This window comes from Filicampus tigris, chromosome 2 (assembly GCF_054856515.1).
Source record: "Filicampus tigris isolate MCC_2025a chromosome 2, RoL_Ftig_1.0, whole genome shotgun sequence".
NCBI classification, from domain to species: Eukaryota; Metazoa; Chordata; class Actinopteri; order Syngnathiformes; family Syngnathidae; genus Filicampus; species Filicampus tigris.
Window position 1 is genome coordinate 23,972,848 of NC_141218.1, and position 18,248 is coordinate 23,991,095.

At 42.9% G+C, this 18,248-nt stretch overlaps 1 protein-coding gene across 15 annotated transcripts in view; it reads left to right on the forward strand.

The window, feature by feature from the left end:
- The window catches only part of LOC147151836 (protocadherin gamma-C5-like), a 262,710-nt gene that overhangs the window by 188,216 nt on the left and 56,246 nt on the right, over positions 1-18,248 (forward strand). Inside the window, exon 1 of one of the 15 annotated variants that reach the window (XM_086018682.1) lies at positions 8,582-11,141. The exons of the other annotated variants lie outside the window; for them this stretch is intronic. Coding sequence (XP_085874808.1) covers positions 8,703-11,141 — 2,439 coding nt within the window. The 5' untranslated portion in view covers positions 8,582-8,702. Of the gene's footprint in view, positions 1-8,581; positions 11,142-18,248 lie in introns of those variants that run through there. 15 annotated transcript variants of the gene reach the window in all.

Here is an 18,248-nt window from a genome sequence, read left to right on the forward strand (position 1 = left end):
ACAATAACAATAATGTTTGTTTGTATGTGTGTGGCCTGTGATTGGCTGGCAACCAATTCAGGGTTTACCTGGCCTACTGCCCGACCGAAGACAGTTAGGATAGGCTCCAGCACGCTCCCTACCCTATAGTAAGGATAAATGGTTTGGATAATAAATGGATGGATGGATGATAATAATAATAATTTATTTTGTACTGTATTAATTGATTTTATTTACATCCAGTCATACTACATTTCAAATGTAAAAACGGGAGGTATATATGTTGCGAACTAACAATAGATTAATCAAAACGTTTGTTAAAATTTGATCAAATCTGTTATTCTAAAGTAATTGTATTGACAGCACAATTCATTGTTGTTGATTTTGTAACTAAAAGACTAAAGGTATACTTAAATTATCCATCACGTATAATCAGATTACCAACACTACTAAATGATAATAATAATAATAAAAAAATAAAATAATAATAATAATAATAATAATAATAATAATAATAATAATAATAATAATAATGATAATGATAATGATAATGATGATAATAATAATAATGATAATAATATTAATGATAATTTACGTAGTGGATATTCCTGAATTATAATCTTTGGAAATGCAAAAAGACAAATGACAATACATGTATTAGAAATGAAGTTGACATTTAATTAATGGGTACAGGTAGAGCAAAATGCGTTGCTTTGTTCCATTTTAGTTTAGCCTGAAAACTGGCTGAAACTAATTTTAACGTATCAATTTATTTTTGCATGAATCTTTTATGCAGAAAGGCCCCGTATTTTTGGACGTGTGGATTTATGCATTTGACTCATAAAACCACGTCGGCCTTCATCACCCAAAATATTTAATATAGGCCACTGTTTGAATTATTTCTATGATGCTTTGTTACATCTCCAGGACAATTTTCCACTTGATGCATGCAAGTCTTTGTTGTTGCGTGCAGAACAGAAAAGGCCGCTTGCGGCCAGAGTGTGGCAGTCTCCGACCGGGCTTCAGTCAGTCCCTCCCTTTTACACAATGATGCTTTCGACAGTAAAGCAGTCATTTCGAGCCAGTACTCACTAAACGTGAATGTGGACGGCTGTTGTCTCTCTTCATCATTTTTTTAAACTACACTCATACCGACTATGAATGATTTTGTTTGTTTTTTAACCGTGGAATATTTATCTTAAACGATGACGCGTCAACGAGGCCTACTGTTGTTCACCTTGGTTGTGTATTTCACCTCCGTGTTCGGACAAGTCAGCTACTCGATTCCGGAGGAAATGGAGAAAGGCTCGTTGGTGTCAAACGTAGCTCAAGATTTAGGATTGGACTTGAAAAGGCTGAAATCCGGGCGAGCTCGCCTTCATTCTGGGGACAATGCGGAATATATCGAGCTGGATAAAGAAAGAGGGCTCCTCCTTGTGAAGGAGAGGATAGACAGAGAGACGCTGTGCGGTGAGAAGACGCTCTGTGCTTTGCATTTGCAGATGATTCTGGAAAATCCCATGGAATTGTTTCGCATCACTATTGAAATCACAGACATAAACGACAATGCACCACGCTTTGCATCTGGCAGCAAACGTTTTGAAATCAGCGAATCAGCCATTGTCGGTTCCAAATTTGTGCTGGAGAAAGCCGTCGAAGCTGATATTGGTGCAAATGGTCTGAAAAGCTACTTGCTCAGTCCAACCAATCATTTTCAGCTGAAATTGGAAAATCAAGCAGACGGGCGTAAGAAGGTGGAGATGATATTAGAGAAAGCTCTAGATCGAGAGCAGCAGGAGAAGATTTCCTTACTATTAACAGCCTTTGACGGCGGGCAACCGCGCAGGTCAGGAACAATGCAGATTATTGTTCGTGTGTTAGATGCAAATGATAACGCCCCTGTGTTTACCAAGAATGTATACAAGGCAACTATTAGCGAAAATGCACCTAAAGGCACAAGTGTAATAACTGTTAGTGCATCAGACAAGGACAGTGGCTCTAATGGACAGATATCGTATCTACTATCCCAAAACACACAAATATCTGAAGTATTTCAGATTAATAGTGAAAATGGGGATATTATTTTAACTGGTGACATTGATTATGAGAAAGCACAAGTATTAGAAATTGACATTGAAGCTGTGGATAATGGAGGACTGTCTGATTCAAGTAAGATCTTGATTGATGTCATTGACGTAAATGACAACAGCCCTCATATAAAAATACTCTCTAAATCAGATTCCATCTCAGAGGACTCTGCAGAGAATACTGTTGTCACGATGTTAAGTGTTAGTGACCCCGACTCTGGAAGCAATGGAGACGTGAAGTGTTACATCAATAATGACATTCCATTTAAAATAGAAAACACAATGAATGGATTTTACAGTTTAGTTACAGACTTGGCTTTGGATAGAGAATTTGCATCTGAGTATAACATCAGTGTGACGTGTTCTGATGAAGGCTTGCCCTCCCTCTCCAGCAGCGTTGCTCTCACCTTACACATCTCAGATGTGAATGACAACCCGCCTGTCTTTGAAAGGAGCTCATATGAGGCCTACGTTGTTGAAAACAACACGCCAGGTCTCTCTGTATTCACAGTGAAAGCCAGTGATGCTGACTGGAACCAGAATGCTCGTCTTTCTTACATCCTGGAGGACTCCTCAGTTAACGGAGTGCCAGTCTCCTCCTATGTGTCTGTTCATGCAGATAGTGGAGTCATCCATGCAGTGCGTTCGTTTGACTATGAGCAAATGAAAGAGTTTCGCATCCGCGTCAGAGCACAGGATGGCGGCTCCCCTCCCCTCAGCAGCAACGTGAGCGTTTGCATCCTGATCCAGGACCAGAACGACAACGCCCCTCAGGTCCTCTACCCGGTGCAGACGGGTGGCTCGCTGCTGGCCGAAATGGTGCCTCGCTCGGCAGATGTAGGCTATCTGGTGACTAAAGTGGTGGCGGTGGATGTGGACTCTGGCCAGAACGCCTGGCTCTCCTATAAAGTGCACAAAGCCACAGACAGGGCGCTGTTTGAAGTGGGCCTCCACAATGGAGAAATAAGAACTGTCCGCCAAGTGACTGATAAAGATGCTGTCAAACAAAGACTGACTGTTGTCGTGGAGGACAACGGGCGGCCCTCTCGTTCGGCTACAGTCATTGTTAACGTGGCGGTGGCCGACAGCTTCCCTCAAGTGCTGTCAGAGTTCACTGACTTTAGCATGCACGACAAGGAGTACAACGACAAGCTGACTTTTTACTTAGTCTTGGCGCTGGCTGTGGTCTCCTTCCTTTTCATCACCTGCTTGCTGCTGATCATATCAGTCAAAGTGTACAGGTGGAGACAGTCTCGCGTCCTGTACCACTCCAACCTGCCTGTCATCCCGTATTATCCACCACGTTACTCAGATACTTTGGGGACGGGGACTCTCCCGCACATGTACAATTACGAAGTGTGCAGGACCACTGACACCAGAAAAAGTGACTGTAAATTGGACAGAGCAGCAAGTCACAACATTCTTGTCATGGACCCCAGTTCTACAGGGACCATGCAGAAGGTTTACAGGGAAAAGAACATCTTGGATGAACCTGACTCTCCTATTGAGGTTGGTCATTTGTGCTTTATTTAATACATTTTTATATTTATCATGAATATTGATTAATGATTATATTTTACCGCAAAATACCCACCAAGCATCCTTCAGTTGTTCATGAAACGGGATAAACAGTGCCACCCACTTGCTTTTTTGAATTCATCTCAACTTTAGAACAAGAAATATAAAACTGTATCTTATATAATGCTTTCATCCAAATGTCTATTTGGCATTGTCTGTGTCAAATTAAGTATTTATGGAAATAAATATCAAAATATCTTCCCAACAAATAGACACTCACATGACTTCATTAAGCAAGTTAAATGGACATGTATCAACAAAGCTCAAAGCTTCTAAGCGCAATTAATTGTTTAATGGTTATTATAACCATTTGAATTAGACTGCCTTGTAGAACCTGACTCAGTTCACCAAAATATAGTGGCATTGCTCTTTTCTCTCAAGTGCTTTTTGTTGGCTTATGTTCTCTGTACAAAAAGGTATTTTTTTTTATCCCAAAACAAAGTCTGCAATTTTAAATACTGGTACTTGAGTGAAGCAGAAGGCAGTATGCATTTCAGCATGCTGTTGTTATTTTATTATTAGGCTATCTATTTTCTGGTGTCAGCTCCTTGGAGAGAAATGTGTTCAAAGATCAAGTAAACCCCAAAAATATGTTCTATGCAGGCCAACTCGTAAAACATCGCATTCTGATTAAAATTGCGTTTGTGGAATATGAGTAAAACAGTAGAATTCACCCATTTTTGTCCATCTCAGCCCATTTTGCCACTTGCTGTTGACTGAAAATGATATCACAGTTGCTCAGGGCTCAGATAACAGCCAATGACGACTCAGCTTCAGAGAAAAGGTGAGGTGAGGTGATTGGATTTTGCTGCTTAACTCATATTCCACATATGCAATATTAATCAGAATGCCGTGTCTAGACCAGTGAAGGCGCATAGAATATATTATTGCAAAGATTTTTTGGGGGGGCGGTTGATTTTCACTTCAAGCCTTTAAATCTGCTGTCTTTCACACTTGCTTTTCACAAGTTTGCCTGATTTTCTTTTGCATAAATAATACCTGTATGGATGTGCATATGCTGCAGATCACTACCATGTTAGCATTTCTATGATAATCTAAATATGACGTCTAAACTCACATCTGAATGAGGGTTGTCCTTTTGCGTTATCAAATTGAGCTCTTCTGTGTGAATGGAGCCTGAAGGTGTCCAGCACCATGGACAGTGAAAATGAGGGCATTGCGCCACAGTTGGAACTTGCTCTTTCCTTCCAGCGTCTATTTACAGTTTTCTTGTCTGCAATAGCCCCAGATACATAAATTAAAATTCTAACATTATGTGACCAAATCTGTCAATTTAATGCTGTTATTGCACTATTATTTAGTCACCATATTAATTCTATGAGAGTGGTCTTGTTCTTACTTTTTTTATACATCTATTTTTTTTACTATTCCTTTGGATGCATTTGAAATTACAATACAATATACTGTATGACTTTTTACATTTCATTTGTTTGAGCTGCACTTGCACAATTTGAACTCTACGGGACGCTGTTGCCTCATGTTTTTCAGTAGGTCTTTTTTAAGCTTTTGTCACATTTCCTCCCTATACGTTGATGAAACAGTTGTCAGTTGTGGAAGCGCTGCATCGTGAAAGGATATTTCACGCGGGATCTAAACTATATTCCCATATTTGGATTGAACAGCATTTTTTTCTCCTTCATTTTTTGGTGTACATTCGGTGGACTCTGTAGAGGGAATTGACTTTGTCTTTTGTGCAGCTTGGAAATCAGCTCGGACAATGAGACGGCAAGTACTGCTGATGTTCATCTTCTGCCTTGGCTCCGTGATAGGGCAGGTCACTTATTCAATTCCGGAGGAAATGGGGAAAGGATCTTTAATCGGTAACATAGCCCGAGATTTAGGCTTGGACGTCAAGAGGCTGAAAGTGGGCAAAGCGCGCATTTACACGGGAGACAGCGCTCAGTACATCGAGCTGAACAGGGAACGGGGAGCCCTCCTTATCAAAGAAAGAATAGACCGCGAGGTGCTTTGCAAGCAGACGACGCCCTGTGCGCTGCATTTCCAAATAACACTTGAAAATCCGTTGGAATTATTCCCCATCACCGTGGAAATCACGGACATTAATGACAATGCGCCAGTATTCAAAAAAGAAGAGAGAAAATTTGAAATAAGCGAATCGGCCGTCGTGGGCTCTAAATTCATGCTTGAAAAAGCGTTTGACGCTGATATAGGACTGAATGGTCTTCAGACATACACCCTGAAGCCGAGCGACAGTTTTGCGCTGAAACTACACAATCAGCCAGATGGCAGCAAAAAGGTCGAAATGGTTTTACAAAAGCCGTTAGACAGAGAAAAACAAGAGCACGTATCTTTGGTTCTGACGGCCGAAGATGGAGGAGAACCACAGCTGACGGGAACAATGCATGTCCACGTCACTATACTTGACATAAATGATAATGCGCCAGTATTTAATAAAGCTGTGTATAAAGCAAGCATCACAGAGAACTCCGCTGTAGGGACACTCATTACTAAAGTGAGTGCTACAGACACAGATAAAGGCTCGAACGGAGAAGTGATGTATGTAATCGGGAATAGCATGGATACTGCGTCGAAGCTATTTCACGTTAATAGAGATGGTGAGGTCATCCTGAATGGCCCAGTTGATTATGAAAAAGAGAAAATTCATCACATTGACATAGAGGCTATTGATCAAGGGGGGCTCTCCGATTCCAGCAAAATAATTATTGATGTAATTGATGTAAATGACAACAGTCCCGTTGTGAATATGATTTCGTCATCTGGCTCAGTGCCAGAAGATGCCCCCCTCAGAACTGTGATAGCTTTAATGAGTGTCAGTGACCCTGATTCTGATGCTAATGGACAGGTCAATTGTGTTATAGGGGAAAATATTCCATTTGCAATAAAAATTACCAATAATAATTTCTATAGTTTAGTAACAGACAGTGACTTAGACAGAGAGAGGGCATGTGAGTATAACATCACAGTGACATGCTCAGATGAGGGCGTGCCCTCCCTCTCCAGCAGCGTCACTCTCACCTTGCACATCTCAGATGTGAATGACAATGCACCTGTCTTTGAAAGTAGCTCATATGAGGCCTACGTTGTAGAAAACAACACACCAGGTCTCTCTATATTTACAGTGAAAGGCAGTGATGCTGACTGGAACCAGAATGCTCGTCTTTCTTACATCCTGGAGGACACCACTGTTAACGGGGTTCCAGTCTCCTCATATGTGTCTGTTAGTGCTGAGAGTGGAGTCATCCATACAGTGCGTTCTTTTGACTATGAGCAACTGAAAGAGTTTGACTTTCGCATCAGAGCGCAGGATGGAGGCTCTCCTCCCCTCAGCAGCAACGTGAGCGTTCGCATCCTGATCCAGGACCAGAACGACAACACCCCTCAGGTCCTGTACCCGGTGCAGACAGGTGGCTCGCTGCTTGCCGAAATGGTGCCTCGCTCGGCAGATGTGGGCTACCTGGTGACTAAAGTGGTGGCGGTGGATGTGGACTCTGGCCAGAACGCCTGGCTCTCCTATAAAGTGCACAAAGCCACAGACAGGGCGCTGTTTGAAGTGGGCCTCCACAATGGAGAAATACGAACTGTCCGCCAAGTGACTGATAAAGATGCTGTCAAACAAAGACTGACTGTTGTCGTGGAGGACAACGGGCGGCCCTCTCGTTCGGCTACAGTCATTGTTAACGTGGCGGTGGCCGACAGCTTCCCTCAAGTGCTGTCAGAGTTCACTGACTTTAGCATGCACGACAAGGAGTACAACGACAAGCTGACTTTTTACTTAGTCTTGGCGCTGGCTGTGGTCTCCTTCCTCTTCATCACCTGCTTGCTGCTGATCATATCAGTCAAAGTGTACAGGTGGAGACAGTCTCGCGTCCTCTACCACTCCAACCTGCCTGTCATTCCGTATTATCCACCACGGTACTCTGACACTTTGGGGACGGGGACTCTCCCGCATGTGTACAATTATGAGGTGTGCAGGACCACTGACTCCAGAAAAAGTGACTGTATATTGGACAGAGCTGCGAGTCACAACCTGCTGGTCATGGACCCCAATTCTACAAGGACCATGCAGAAGATACATAATGAAAAGAACATCCTGGATGAACCTGACTTGCCTCTTGAGGTTGGTCCCTTGAAATGATTCTCAGTTTGTCATATAGCCACCGCTTTACTGTATTGCAGAGTGGTTTTGTGTACACATCTGTAGGGTAACATTAGATTTTGTTTTTAATTTTTAGTTAAAGTGTTACTCTACTAGACGTATTTGGATATGACTGCATTCATCAACTATATGCAATGATTGCCCCTTATCGTTCAGTGTTTCAGCACCACAGATAGAGACAGAGATATAAAAAAAAGTCATAATTCCCATGTCTATATTTACTGTAAGCCTGTTTCACCTGTAATTGTTAACCTTAGCATTAACTTAAAATGAAAGTGATACCCCATTTAAGTGAGTTTCACATTCCAATAAACATGAAATATTTACTCTAATCCACATTTTGAAATACCGCCACCCGAGCTTTGCTTTAACCATTTAGAAGGCACTCATTGAATTATTTTGAAACTAAAAATGTCATTTTAAACAAATGCTGGACTAAAATGCAACAATTATCCTTTTGCAACTATTTTTAGAACGTATCAAATTAAACTATCATTTTATGTGAGAATGATACTTGTACAGTCTCATTATATTTCGTTACCTTTAATGTAAATGTTGACTATATTGCATTTAATCATATTGTTTAATTGGTAGGATCGATTTATTATTTAGGTTACAAAAAAATAAGTTTTGCTTTTGCAATCACGCCTGTATTTTGTACCACTCGTCCCGCAGTTTCCATTTTGAACTCACAGGGACGCTATTGTCCACGACGTGCCTTATACAGCCGGGGTGCGTCCTGTCTTTACACGCAGCAGAGAGAAAAAAAAAAGCCATAACACACGACAGGCAGTCTGGACTGGTGCATATATTTCGCTGGGATTATTTTGTGTCTTTTTGGACTAATTGTTGGCCTGATTTGCTCATTATTCGGATATATTTTCTTTTTGGTGTGGTTTATGCTGCCCAGTTGTATTTTTTCTGTTTTGGACGTGAAGGCAAGGAGAACAATGAAACGGCAAGTAGCGTTTTTCACCTCGTTGCTGTTCATCAGCACAACATTGGGGCAAATCAACTATTCCATTGATGAGGAAATGCACGTCGGCTCCTTAGTGGGAAATATAGCGGAGGATTTGGGTATTGGCGTGGAAAAACTGAAGTCACGCAGCGCTCGTGTTTATTTTGGTGATACCAAGCAATACATCGAGCTGAATAAAGACAGGGGCGTCCTCCTTATCAAGGAGCGAATAGACAGAGAGGCGCTTTGTGCTCAGTCTATGCCGTGCGCGTTGCACTTCCAGATTATTCTAGAGAACCCCATTGAATTTTACAAAATAATAGTGGAGATTGTCGACATCAACGACAACGCCCCCGCATTTGAGAAGGGTGACATTAAATTCAAAATAAGCGAATCTGCAGTGATAGGATCGAAATTCGATTTAGAGCGGGCGGTGGATCTTGATGTAGGAATTAACGGTCTACAAACGTACCTTCTCCTACCTTCTGATAATTTTGCTTTAAAATTTCACAATCAAGCAGACGGTTCCAGGAGTGTAGAGATGGTTTTGAAGCAGCCTCTAGATAGAGAAAAAAAGGAACATTTGCGTCTCGTGTTGACGGCTGTAGATGGAGGAGAGCCGCAGATGTCGGGTACAATGCAAATTCTCATCACTGTATTGGACGTCAATGATAACGCACCCATTTTTACAAAGCCTGTATACAAAGCTACCGTTGCAGAAAATACACCGGAAGGCACAGTCGTGACAGTAGTTAGCGCGTCGGATGCTGATCACGGACCAAATGGTAAAATAACATATTCAATCAGAAATACAATGGATGGTGTGAGACATTTGTTCAATGTAAATGAAGACAGTGGTGAGGTCACTCTGATAGGAAATATAGACTACGAAAAAGCTCGCAGCTATCAAATTAATGTGCGAGCGAGTGACGATGGGGGATTGACAGACAGCTGCAAAGTAATAGTTGACATTGTGGACATGAATGATAACAACCCGTTGATCAACGTCATGTCTAAGACAAATGTCATATCTGAAGATGTTAAAAGAGAAACAGTCGTAACAATAATCAACATTCAAGACCAAGATGATGGTGAAAATGGCAATGTGGAATGCACAATAAATCCGAATATTCCCTTCCTTCTCAAGTCAACTGATAGCCATTTTTATAGTTTGGTGACAGACGGTGATTTAGACAGAGAAAGTTCATGTGAGTATAATATCACAGTGACATGCTCAGATGAGGGCGTGCCCTCCCTCTCCAGCAGCGTCACTCTCACCTTACACATCTCAGATGTGAATGATAATGCGCCTGTCTTTGAGAGGATCTCATATGAGGCCTACATTGTGGAAAACAACACACCAGGTCTTTCTATATTTACAGTGAAAGCCAGTGATGCTGACTGGAACCAGAATTCTCGTCTTTCTTACATCCTGGAGGACTCCTCAGTTAACGGAGTGCCAGTCTCCTCATATGTGACCGTTAGTGCTGAGAGTGGAGTCATCCATGCAGTGCGTTCGTTTGACTATGAGCAATTAAAAGAGTTCCACTTCCGCGTCAGAGCGCAGGATGGAGGCTCCCCTCCCCTCAGCAGCAACGTGAGCGTTCGCATCCTGATCCAGGATCAGAATGACAACGGCCCTCAGGTCCTGTACCCGGTGCAGACGGGCGGCTCGCTGCTGGCCGAAATGGTGCCTCGCTCGGCAGATGTGGGCTATCTGGTGACTAAAGTGGTGGCGGTGGATGTGGACTCTGGCCAGAATGCCTGGCTCTCCTATAAAGTGCACAAAGCCACAGACAGGGCGCTGTTTGAAGTGGGCCTCCACAATGGAGAAATAAGAACTGTCCGCCAAGTGACTGACAAAGATGCTGTCAAACAAAGACTGACTGTTGTCGTGGAGGACAACGGGCGACCCTCTCGTTCGGCTACAGTCATTGTTAACGTGGCGGTGGCCGACAGCTTCCCTCAAGTGCTGTCAGAGTTCACTGACTTTAGCATGCATGACAAGGAGTACAACGACAAGCTGACTTTTTACTTAGTCTTGGCACTGGCTGTGGTCTCCTTCCTCTTCATCACCTGCTTGCTGCTGATCATATCAGTCAAAGTGTACAGGTGGAGACAGTCTCGCGTCCTCTACCACTCCAACCTGCCTGTCATTCCGTATTATCCACCACGGTACTCAGATACTCTGGGGACGGGGACTCTCCCGCACGTGTACAATTACGAAGTGTGCAGGACCACTGACTCCAGAAAAAGTGACTGTAAATTGGACAGAGCTGCTAGTCACAATGTGCTGGTCATGGACCCCAGTGCTACAGGGACCATACAGAAGATTTACAGGGAAAAGAACATCCTGGATGAACCCGACTCGCCTCTTGAGGTTGGTCACATTATATAATTTGCATCGGAGTAGTGAAAGCTGTTTCCTTTGGGGGTGTGGGGTGGGCCGATGGTAAGCAACAGTAGTGCCAACATAGCAATTGTTTATCAGAGTCTATTCAACACCTTTGATACGAAGTGTAATATATAAGAGAAGTGTTGCGCTACGCATAATACTGACCATGTTTCATAATGCCCCCCCCCCAAAAAAAAGAAATACACATGGTATACATGCCACAACAACAATAGCAATACATGTAATGTAATTTTTTCCCTCTTATTTTTATGTTTATCACCGTTCATGTAAAATTTAGCTTACAATTGATGGTTTAGTGTAGTACGACAGCAAGCCATTTTTGGGGTTCAACATGTTTGTGACTAAATCTTGTCAAAAACTATACATTTTAATAAACCATTACAAATTAAAATGTTCGTTGTAATAATAGAAAGCAGCTTGATAATATTAATAATAATAACAATAATCACAATAATAATAATTATGATAATAAATACGTTTAATTAGAGATCACATGGATTCCACCAAATAATAATTTGACTGTCACAAATGAAAAATACTTTATATCTAAACTAATGAAACATTAACATTTACGTTACATATTTACAGTAAGATTATAGTACAAATATTTCTTGTCTTTTAAATTCTTGTCTGAATGCTGCTTGAAACTAATGTTGAATTAACTTTTTTGTATGACGAAGTGTTTCTGTTGGAATGTACATGCAGCCTGGTCATCCTGAAGGGGGATTCCCACCAATCCTATCACATTTTCCTATTCCATATTTATTTATTTAATTGTTTGTTTGTTTTGAGGAGTTTTCACTTTCCCTTTTGGATAATTTAGATCAGGTGGATGTCGCTAGCATTTGTTAACTGTTGCTTTGTGAAGTTCTCCTAGACTCTTCTGTGATTAAGGGCTATACAAATAAAATTGACTTGATTCCATGCAAATTTAAGTAAAATAATAATAACATAAAAATTGATATGCCTGTTGGCCTACTTCATGGGAAGGTAAGCGGCCCTTCAGTTTAATTCCGTATTTCAGTTTGCGCTGATTTCATGCGTTTAAAACTGCTAAATCTTCATTGTTGTTTTTTCACAAATATATTAAGAAATAATAATTATATGAAGGATACATTGTGACGGACGTACGTTTTGCAATTTCTCGTGTATTTTCGTTTTAATGTGTGCAGTCCTTTGTTGTTGCACGCAGAACAGAAAACGCCGCTTGCGGCCAGAGTGTGGCAGTCTCCGACAGGGCTTCAGTCAGTCCCTCCCTTTTACACAATGATGCTTTCGACAATAAAGCAGTCATTTCGAGCCAGTACTCACTAATCGTGGATGTGGACGGCTGTTGTCTCTCTTAATATTTTTTCAGGACTTTACGAATTACATGTGAAGTGCAAAGCCGTTGGAACATTCATTTTAGACGATGGCGCACCAAGTATTGTTGTTCATCTTGGTTGTGTATTTCCCCTCCGTGTTCGGACAAGTCAGCTACTCGATTCCGGAGGAAATGGAGAAAGGCTCGTTGGTGTCAAACGTAGCTCAAGATTTAGGATTGGACTTGAAAAGGCTGAAATCCGGGCGAGCTCGCCTTCATTCTGGGGACAACGCGGAATATATCGAGCTGGATAAAGAAAGAGGGCTCCTCCTTGTGAAGGAGAGGATAGACAGAGAGACGCTGTGCGGTGAGACGACGCTCTGTGCTTTGCATTTGCAGATGATTCTGGAAAATCCCATGGAATTGTTTCGCATCACTATTGAAATCACAGACATAAACGACAATGCACCCAGCTTTGAATCCACAAGCAAACGTTTTGAAATTAGTGAGTCGGCCATCATCGGCTCCAAATTTGTACTCGAGAAAGCCATCGACGCTGATATTTCTGCAAATGGTCTGCAAAGCTACTTACTCAGTCCAACCAATAATTTTCAGTTGAAATTGGAAAATCAAGCAGACGGGCATAAAAAGGTGGAGATGATATTAGAGAAAGCTCTAGATCGAGAGCAGCAGGAGAAGATTTCCTTATTATTAACAGCCTTTGACGGCGGGCAACCGCGCAGGTCAGGAACAATGCAGATTATTGTTCGTGTGTTAGATGCAAATGATAACGCCCCTGTGTTTACCAAGAATGTATACAAGGCAACTATTAGCGAAAATGCACCCAAGGGAACCAGTGTAATAACTGTTAGTGCTTCAGACAAGGACAGTGGCTCTAATGGACAAATATCTTATGTAATATCAAAAAACAAACTCAGATTATCAGACCTATTTCAGATCAATAGTGAAACTGGGGATGTTATTTTAACTGGTGATATTGATTACGAGAAAGCAAAAGTACTACAAATAGATATTGAAGCTGTAGATAATGGAGGACTGTCAGATTCAAGTAAGATTCTGATTAATGTCATTGACGTAAATGACAACAGCCCTCATATAAAAATACTCTCTAAGTCAGATTCCATCTCAGAGGGCTCTGCAGAGAATACTGTTGTCACGATGTTAAGTGTTAGTGACCCCGACTCTGGAAGCAATGGAGACGTGAAGTGTCACATCAATAATGACATTCCATTTAAAATAGAAAACACAATGAATGGATTGTATAGTTTAGTAACAGAGGTAGCTTTGGATAGAGAATTTGCATCTGAGTATAACATCACTGTGACGTGTTCTGATGAAGGCTTGCCCTCCCTCTCTAGCAGCGTTGCTCTCACCTTACACATCTCAGATGTGAATGACAACCCGCCTGTCTTTGAAAGAAGCTCATATGAGGCCTACGTTGTTGAAAACAACACGCCAGGTCTCTCTGTATTCACAGTGAAAGCCAGTGATGCTGACTGGAACCAGAATGCTCGTCTTTCTTACATCCTGGAGGATTCCTCAGTTAACGGAGTGCCAGTCTCCTCCTATGTGTCTGTTCATGCAGATAGTGGAGTCATCCATGCAGTGCGTTCGTTTGACTATGAGCAAATGAAAGAGTTTGATTTCCGCATCAGGGCGCAGGATGGAGGCTCCCCTCCCCTCAGCAGCAACGCGAGCGTTCACGTCCTGATCCAGGACCAGAACGACAACGCCCCTCAGGTCCTCTACCCGGTGCAGACGGGTGGCTCGCTGCTGGCCGAAATGGTGCCTCGCTCGGCAGATGTGGGCTACCTGGTGACTAAAGTGGTGGCGGTGGATGTGGACTCTGGCCAGAACGCCTGGCTCTCCTATAAAGTGCACAAAGCCACAGACAGGGCGCTGTTTGAAGTGGGCCTCCACAATGGAGAAATACGAACTGTCCGCCAAGTGACTGATAAAGATGCTGTCAAACAAAGACTGACTGTTGTCGTGGAGGACAACGGGCGGCCCTCTCGTTCGGCTACAGTCATTGTTAACGTGGCGGTGGCCGACAGCTTCCCTCAAGTGCTGTCAGAGTTCACTGACTTTAGCATGCACGACAAGGAGTACAACGACAAGCTGACTTTTTACTTAGTCTTGGCGCTGGCTGTGGTCTCCTTCCTTTTCATCACCTGCTTGCTGCTGATCATATCAGTCAAAGTGTACAGGTGGAGACAGTCTCGCGTCCTGTACCACTCCAACCTTCCTGTCATTCCGTATTATCCACCACGGTACTCGGATACTTTGGGGACGGGGACTCTCCCGCACGTGTACAATTACGAAGTGTGCAGGACCACGGACTCCAGAAAAAGTGACTGTAAATTGAACAGAGCTGCAAGTCACAACATTCTTGTCATGGACCCCAGTTCTACAGGGACCATGCAGAAGTTTTTCAGGGAAAAGAACATCCTGGATGAACCTGACTCTCCTATTGAGGTTAGAATATCTTAAATGCAGTTTGTTTGTTTTTTTCGTTCAAGTCAAAACTATAGACCGCAGCCATTTCAGCACTCTGGACAGCGACACAATAGCCGTCTTTTCCCCACACTCATTGGCCGTAAAGTGCTTCCAATTCTTTCCACATTGCAGATCCAATGCTGTTTTTGATGCATGTTCTTTAACAGGTTATTTGTTTATGAATAAAGTTACTGTTTTTCAATAATAAATTACCCTATGAATACTACTTATATTTTAACCAAGAACGTCGTTAAAGCATAATATTCTTATTTCCACATTTGTTTTCAAGTTTGTGATGGTAGCTCAAATAAGTGTTGTTTAGAATAAATGTCCTCACTACATGTAGTTACATAATATGAACTCGGGGGGCCGCTGTTGCCCTTTGTCTAAGTCTTTTAAAGTGTACATTTAGACAAGCACATCTCCTGTGCTCGCTCAGTTGATCAAGGACATAGAAACGCATCGCACGGCCCATGTTAGATGGAATACCACCATTGGAATATTACCCTGGAATATTTTCATGGCATCATTTATTGCATTGGCCCTTGCTTTCTTGTATTATTGCTGGCGTTGCAAACGGTGAAAGAGGACAGCAGTTAAAGGATTCGGCGGAGTCATCTCGTTGAACAATGAGGCGGCAAGCGCTTTTTTTTGTCTGCGTGCTCGGCTTTTCAGCCGTGCTCGGACATGTCAGCTACTCTATACCCGAGGAGATGACCAAAGAATCATTCATCGGTAACGTAGCACAGGATTTGGGACTGGATGTTAAACGCTTACAAACGGGCAAAGCTCGCATCCACACGGGGGACCGCGCTGATTACGTCCAGCTCGACAAGGAAAAAGGAGTGCTGGTTATTAAAGAGAGGATAGATCGCGAAGCTATTTGTGGCCAGACAACGCCTTGTGCGCTGCATTTTCAGATAGCGCTAGAGCAGCCGATAGAAATATTACCAGTGATTGTGGAGATCACGGATATTAACGACAACGACCCAGTTTTTGAAAAGGAAGGTAGGGTGTTGGAGATCAGCGAGTCGGCTGTTGTCGGCTCTAAATTCATGTTAGAGAAAGCAATAGACCCCGACATAGGTTTGAACGGGCTTCAGAGTTACACGCTCAAGCCTAATGATAATTTTATGCTCAAATTACACAGACAGTCTGACGGCGGTAAGAAAGTGGAAATGATTTTACAGAAGCCCTTAGACAGAGAAAAGGAAGAATTTGTAACACTGCTCTTAACGGCGCAAGATGGAGGAGAGCCGCCGCGGTCAGGGACAATGCAGATTCAAATTCAAGTGTTAGATGCTAATGATAACGCTCCTGTTTTTACACAAAATGTTTACAAAGCGAGCCTAAAGGAAAATTCCCCCTCGGGAACACTCGTCACTAGAGTTAGTGCTTTGGATGCAGACAAAGGCTCAAATGGAGAAGTGAGCTATGTCATTGGAAACAGCATGAGCAGCGTTTCCAAATTATTTCACATTACTGAAGATGGAGATTTTGTTTTGAAAGGGCCGATAGATTATGAAAAGGCACAAAAATATGAGATTGATATAGAGGCAGTTGATCGAGGAGGTCTGTCTGATTCCAGCAAGGTGATTATTGATGTGAGTGATGTAAATGACAATACACCTGTCATTAAAATGATTTCGTCATCCACTTCAGTGGAGGAGGATTTGCCTGCCAACACAGTTATAGCAGTAATGAGTGTAAATGATCCAGATTCGGAAGAAAATGGCAGAGTAAGTTGTGTTATTGAGGATAATATACCTTTCAAAGTAACATCTACAAGCAATTTCTACAGTATTGTAGCAGATGGTGATTTGGACAGAGAGAGGGCACGTGAATATAATATCACAGTGACGTGCTCTGATGAGGGCGTGCCCTCCCTCTCCAGCAGCGTCACTCTCACCTTGCACATCTCAGATGTGAATGACAACGCGCCTGTCTTTGAGAGGACCTCATATGAGGCCTACATTGTGGAAAACAACACACCAGGTCTCTCTGTATTCACACTGAAAGCCAGTGACGCTGACTGGAACCAGAATGCTCGTCTTTCTTACATCCTGGAGGACACCACTGTTAACGGAGTTCCAGTGTCCTCATATGTGTCTGTTAGTGCTGAGAGTGGAGTCATCCATACAGTGCGTTCTTTTGACTATGAGCAACTGAAAGAGTTTGACTTTCGCATCAGAGCGCAGGATGGAGGCTCCCCTCCGCTCAGCAGCAATGTGAGCATTCGCATCCTGATCCAGGACCAGAACGACAACGCCCCTCAGGTCCTGTACCCGGTGCAGACGGGCGGCTCGCTGCTGGCCGAAATGGTGCCTCGCTCGGCAGATGTGGGCTATCTGGTGACTAAAGTGGTGGCGGTGGATGTGGACTCTGGCCAGAACGCCTGGCTCTCCTATAAAGTGCACAAAGCCACAGACAGGGCGCTGTTTGAAGTGGGCCTCCACAATGGAGAAATACGAACTGTCCGCCAAGTGACTGATAAAGATGCTGTCAAACAAAGACTGACTGTTGTCGTGGAGGACAACGGGCGGCCCTCTCGTTCGGCTACAGTCGTTGTTAACGTGGCGGTGGCCGACAGCTTCCCTCAAGTGCTGTCAGAGTTCACTGACTTTAGCATGCACGACAAGGAGTACAACAACAAGCTGACTTTTTACTTAGTCTTGGCGCTGGCTGTGGTCTCCTTCCTCTTCATCACCTGCTTGCTGCTGATCATATCAGTCAAAGTGTACAGGTGGAGACAGTCTCGTGTCCTGTACCACTCCAACCTTCCTGTCATTCCGTATTATCCACCACGGTACTCGGATACTTTGGGGACGGGGACTCTCCCGCACGTGTACAATTACGAGGTGTGTAGGACCACTGACTCTAGAAAAAGTGACTGTAAATTGGACAGAGTGGCAAGCCACAACGTGATGGCAATGGACCCCCATTTTACAGGGACCATGCAGAAGATGCACATTGAAAAGAACATCCTGGATGAACCTGATTCTCCTCTAGAGGTTAGACTTTACTAATTAATAATGCATTACTATAGTAAGGATTTTGTCTTTAAAGCGGAAGTCAACCCAAACATATTTTTTTCAAGAATATGTTCCCAGCAGGCCCACTAGTTGAAACACGGCATTCTGATTAATTTTGCGTTTGTGGAATATAAATTAAGCAGCAAAGTGCACTAGTTTTTATCCATCTCGGCTGACCTGTTTTCTGAATCTGAGCCGTGATTGGTCATTGTGAGCAGT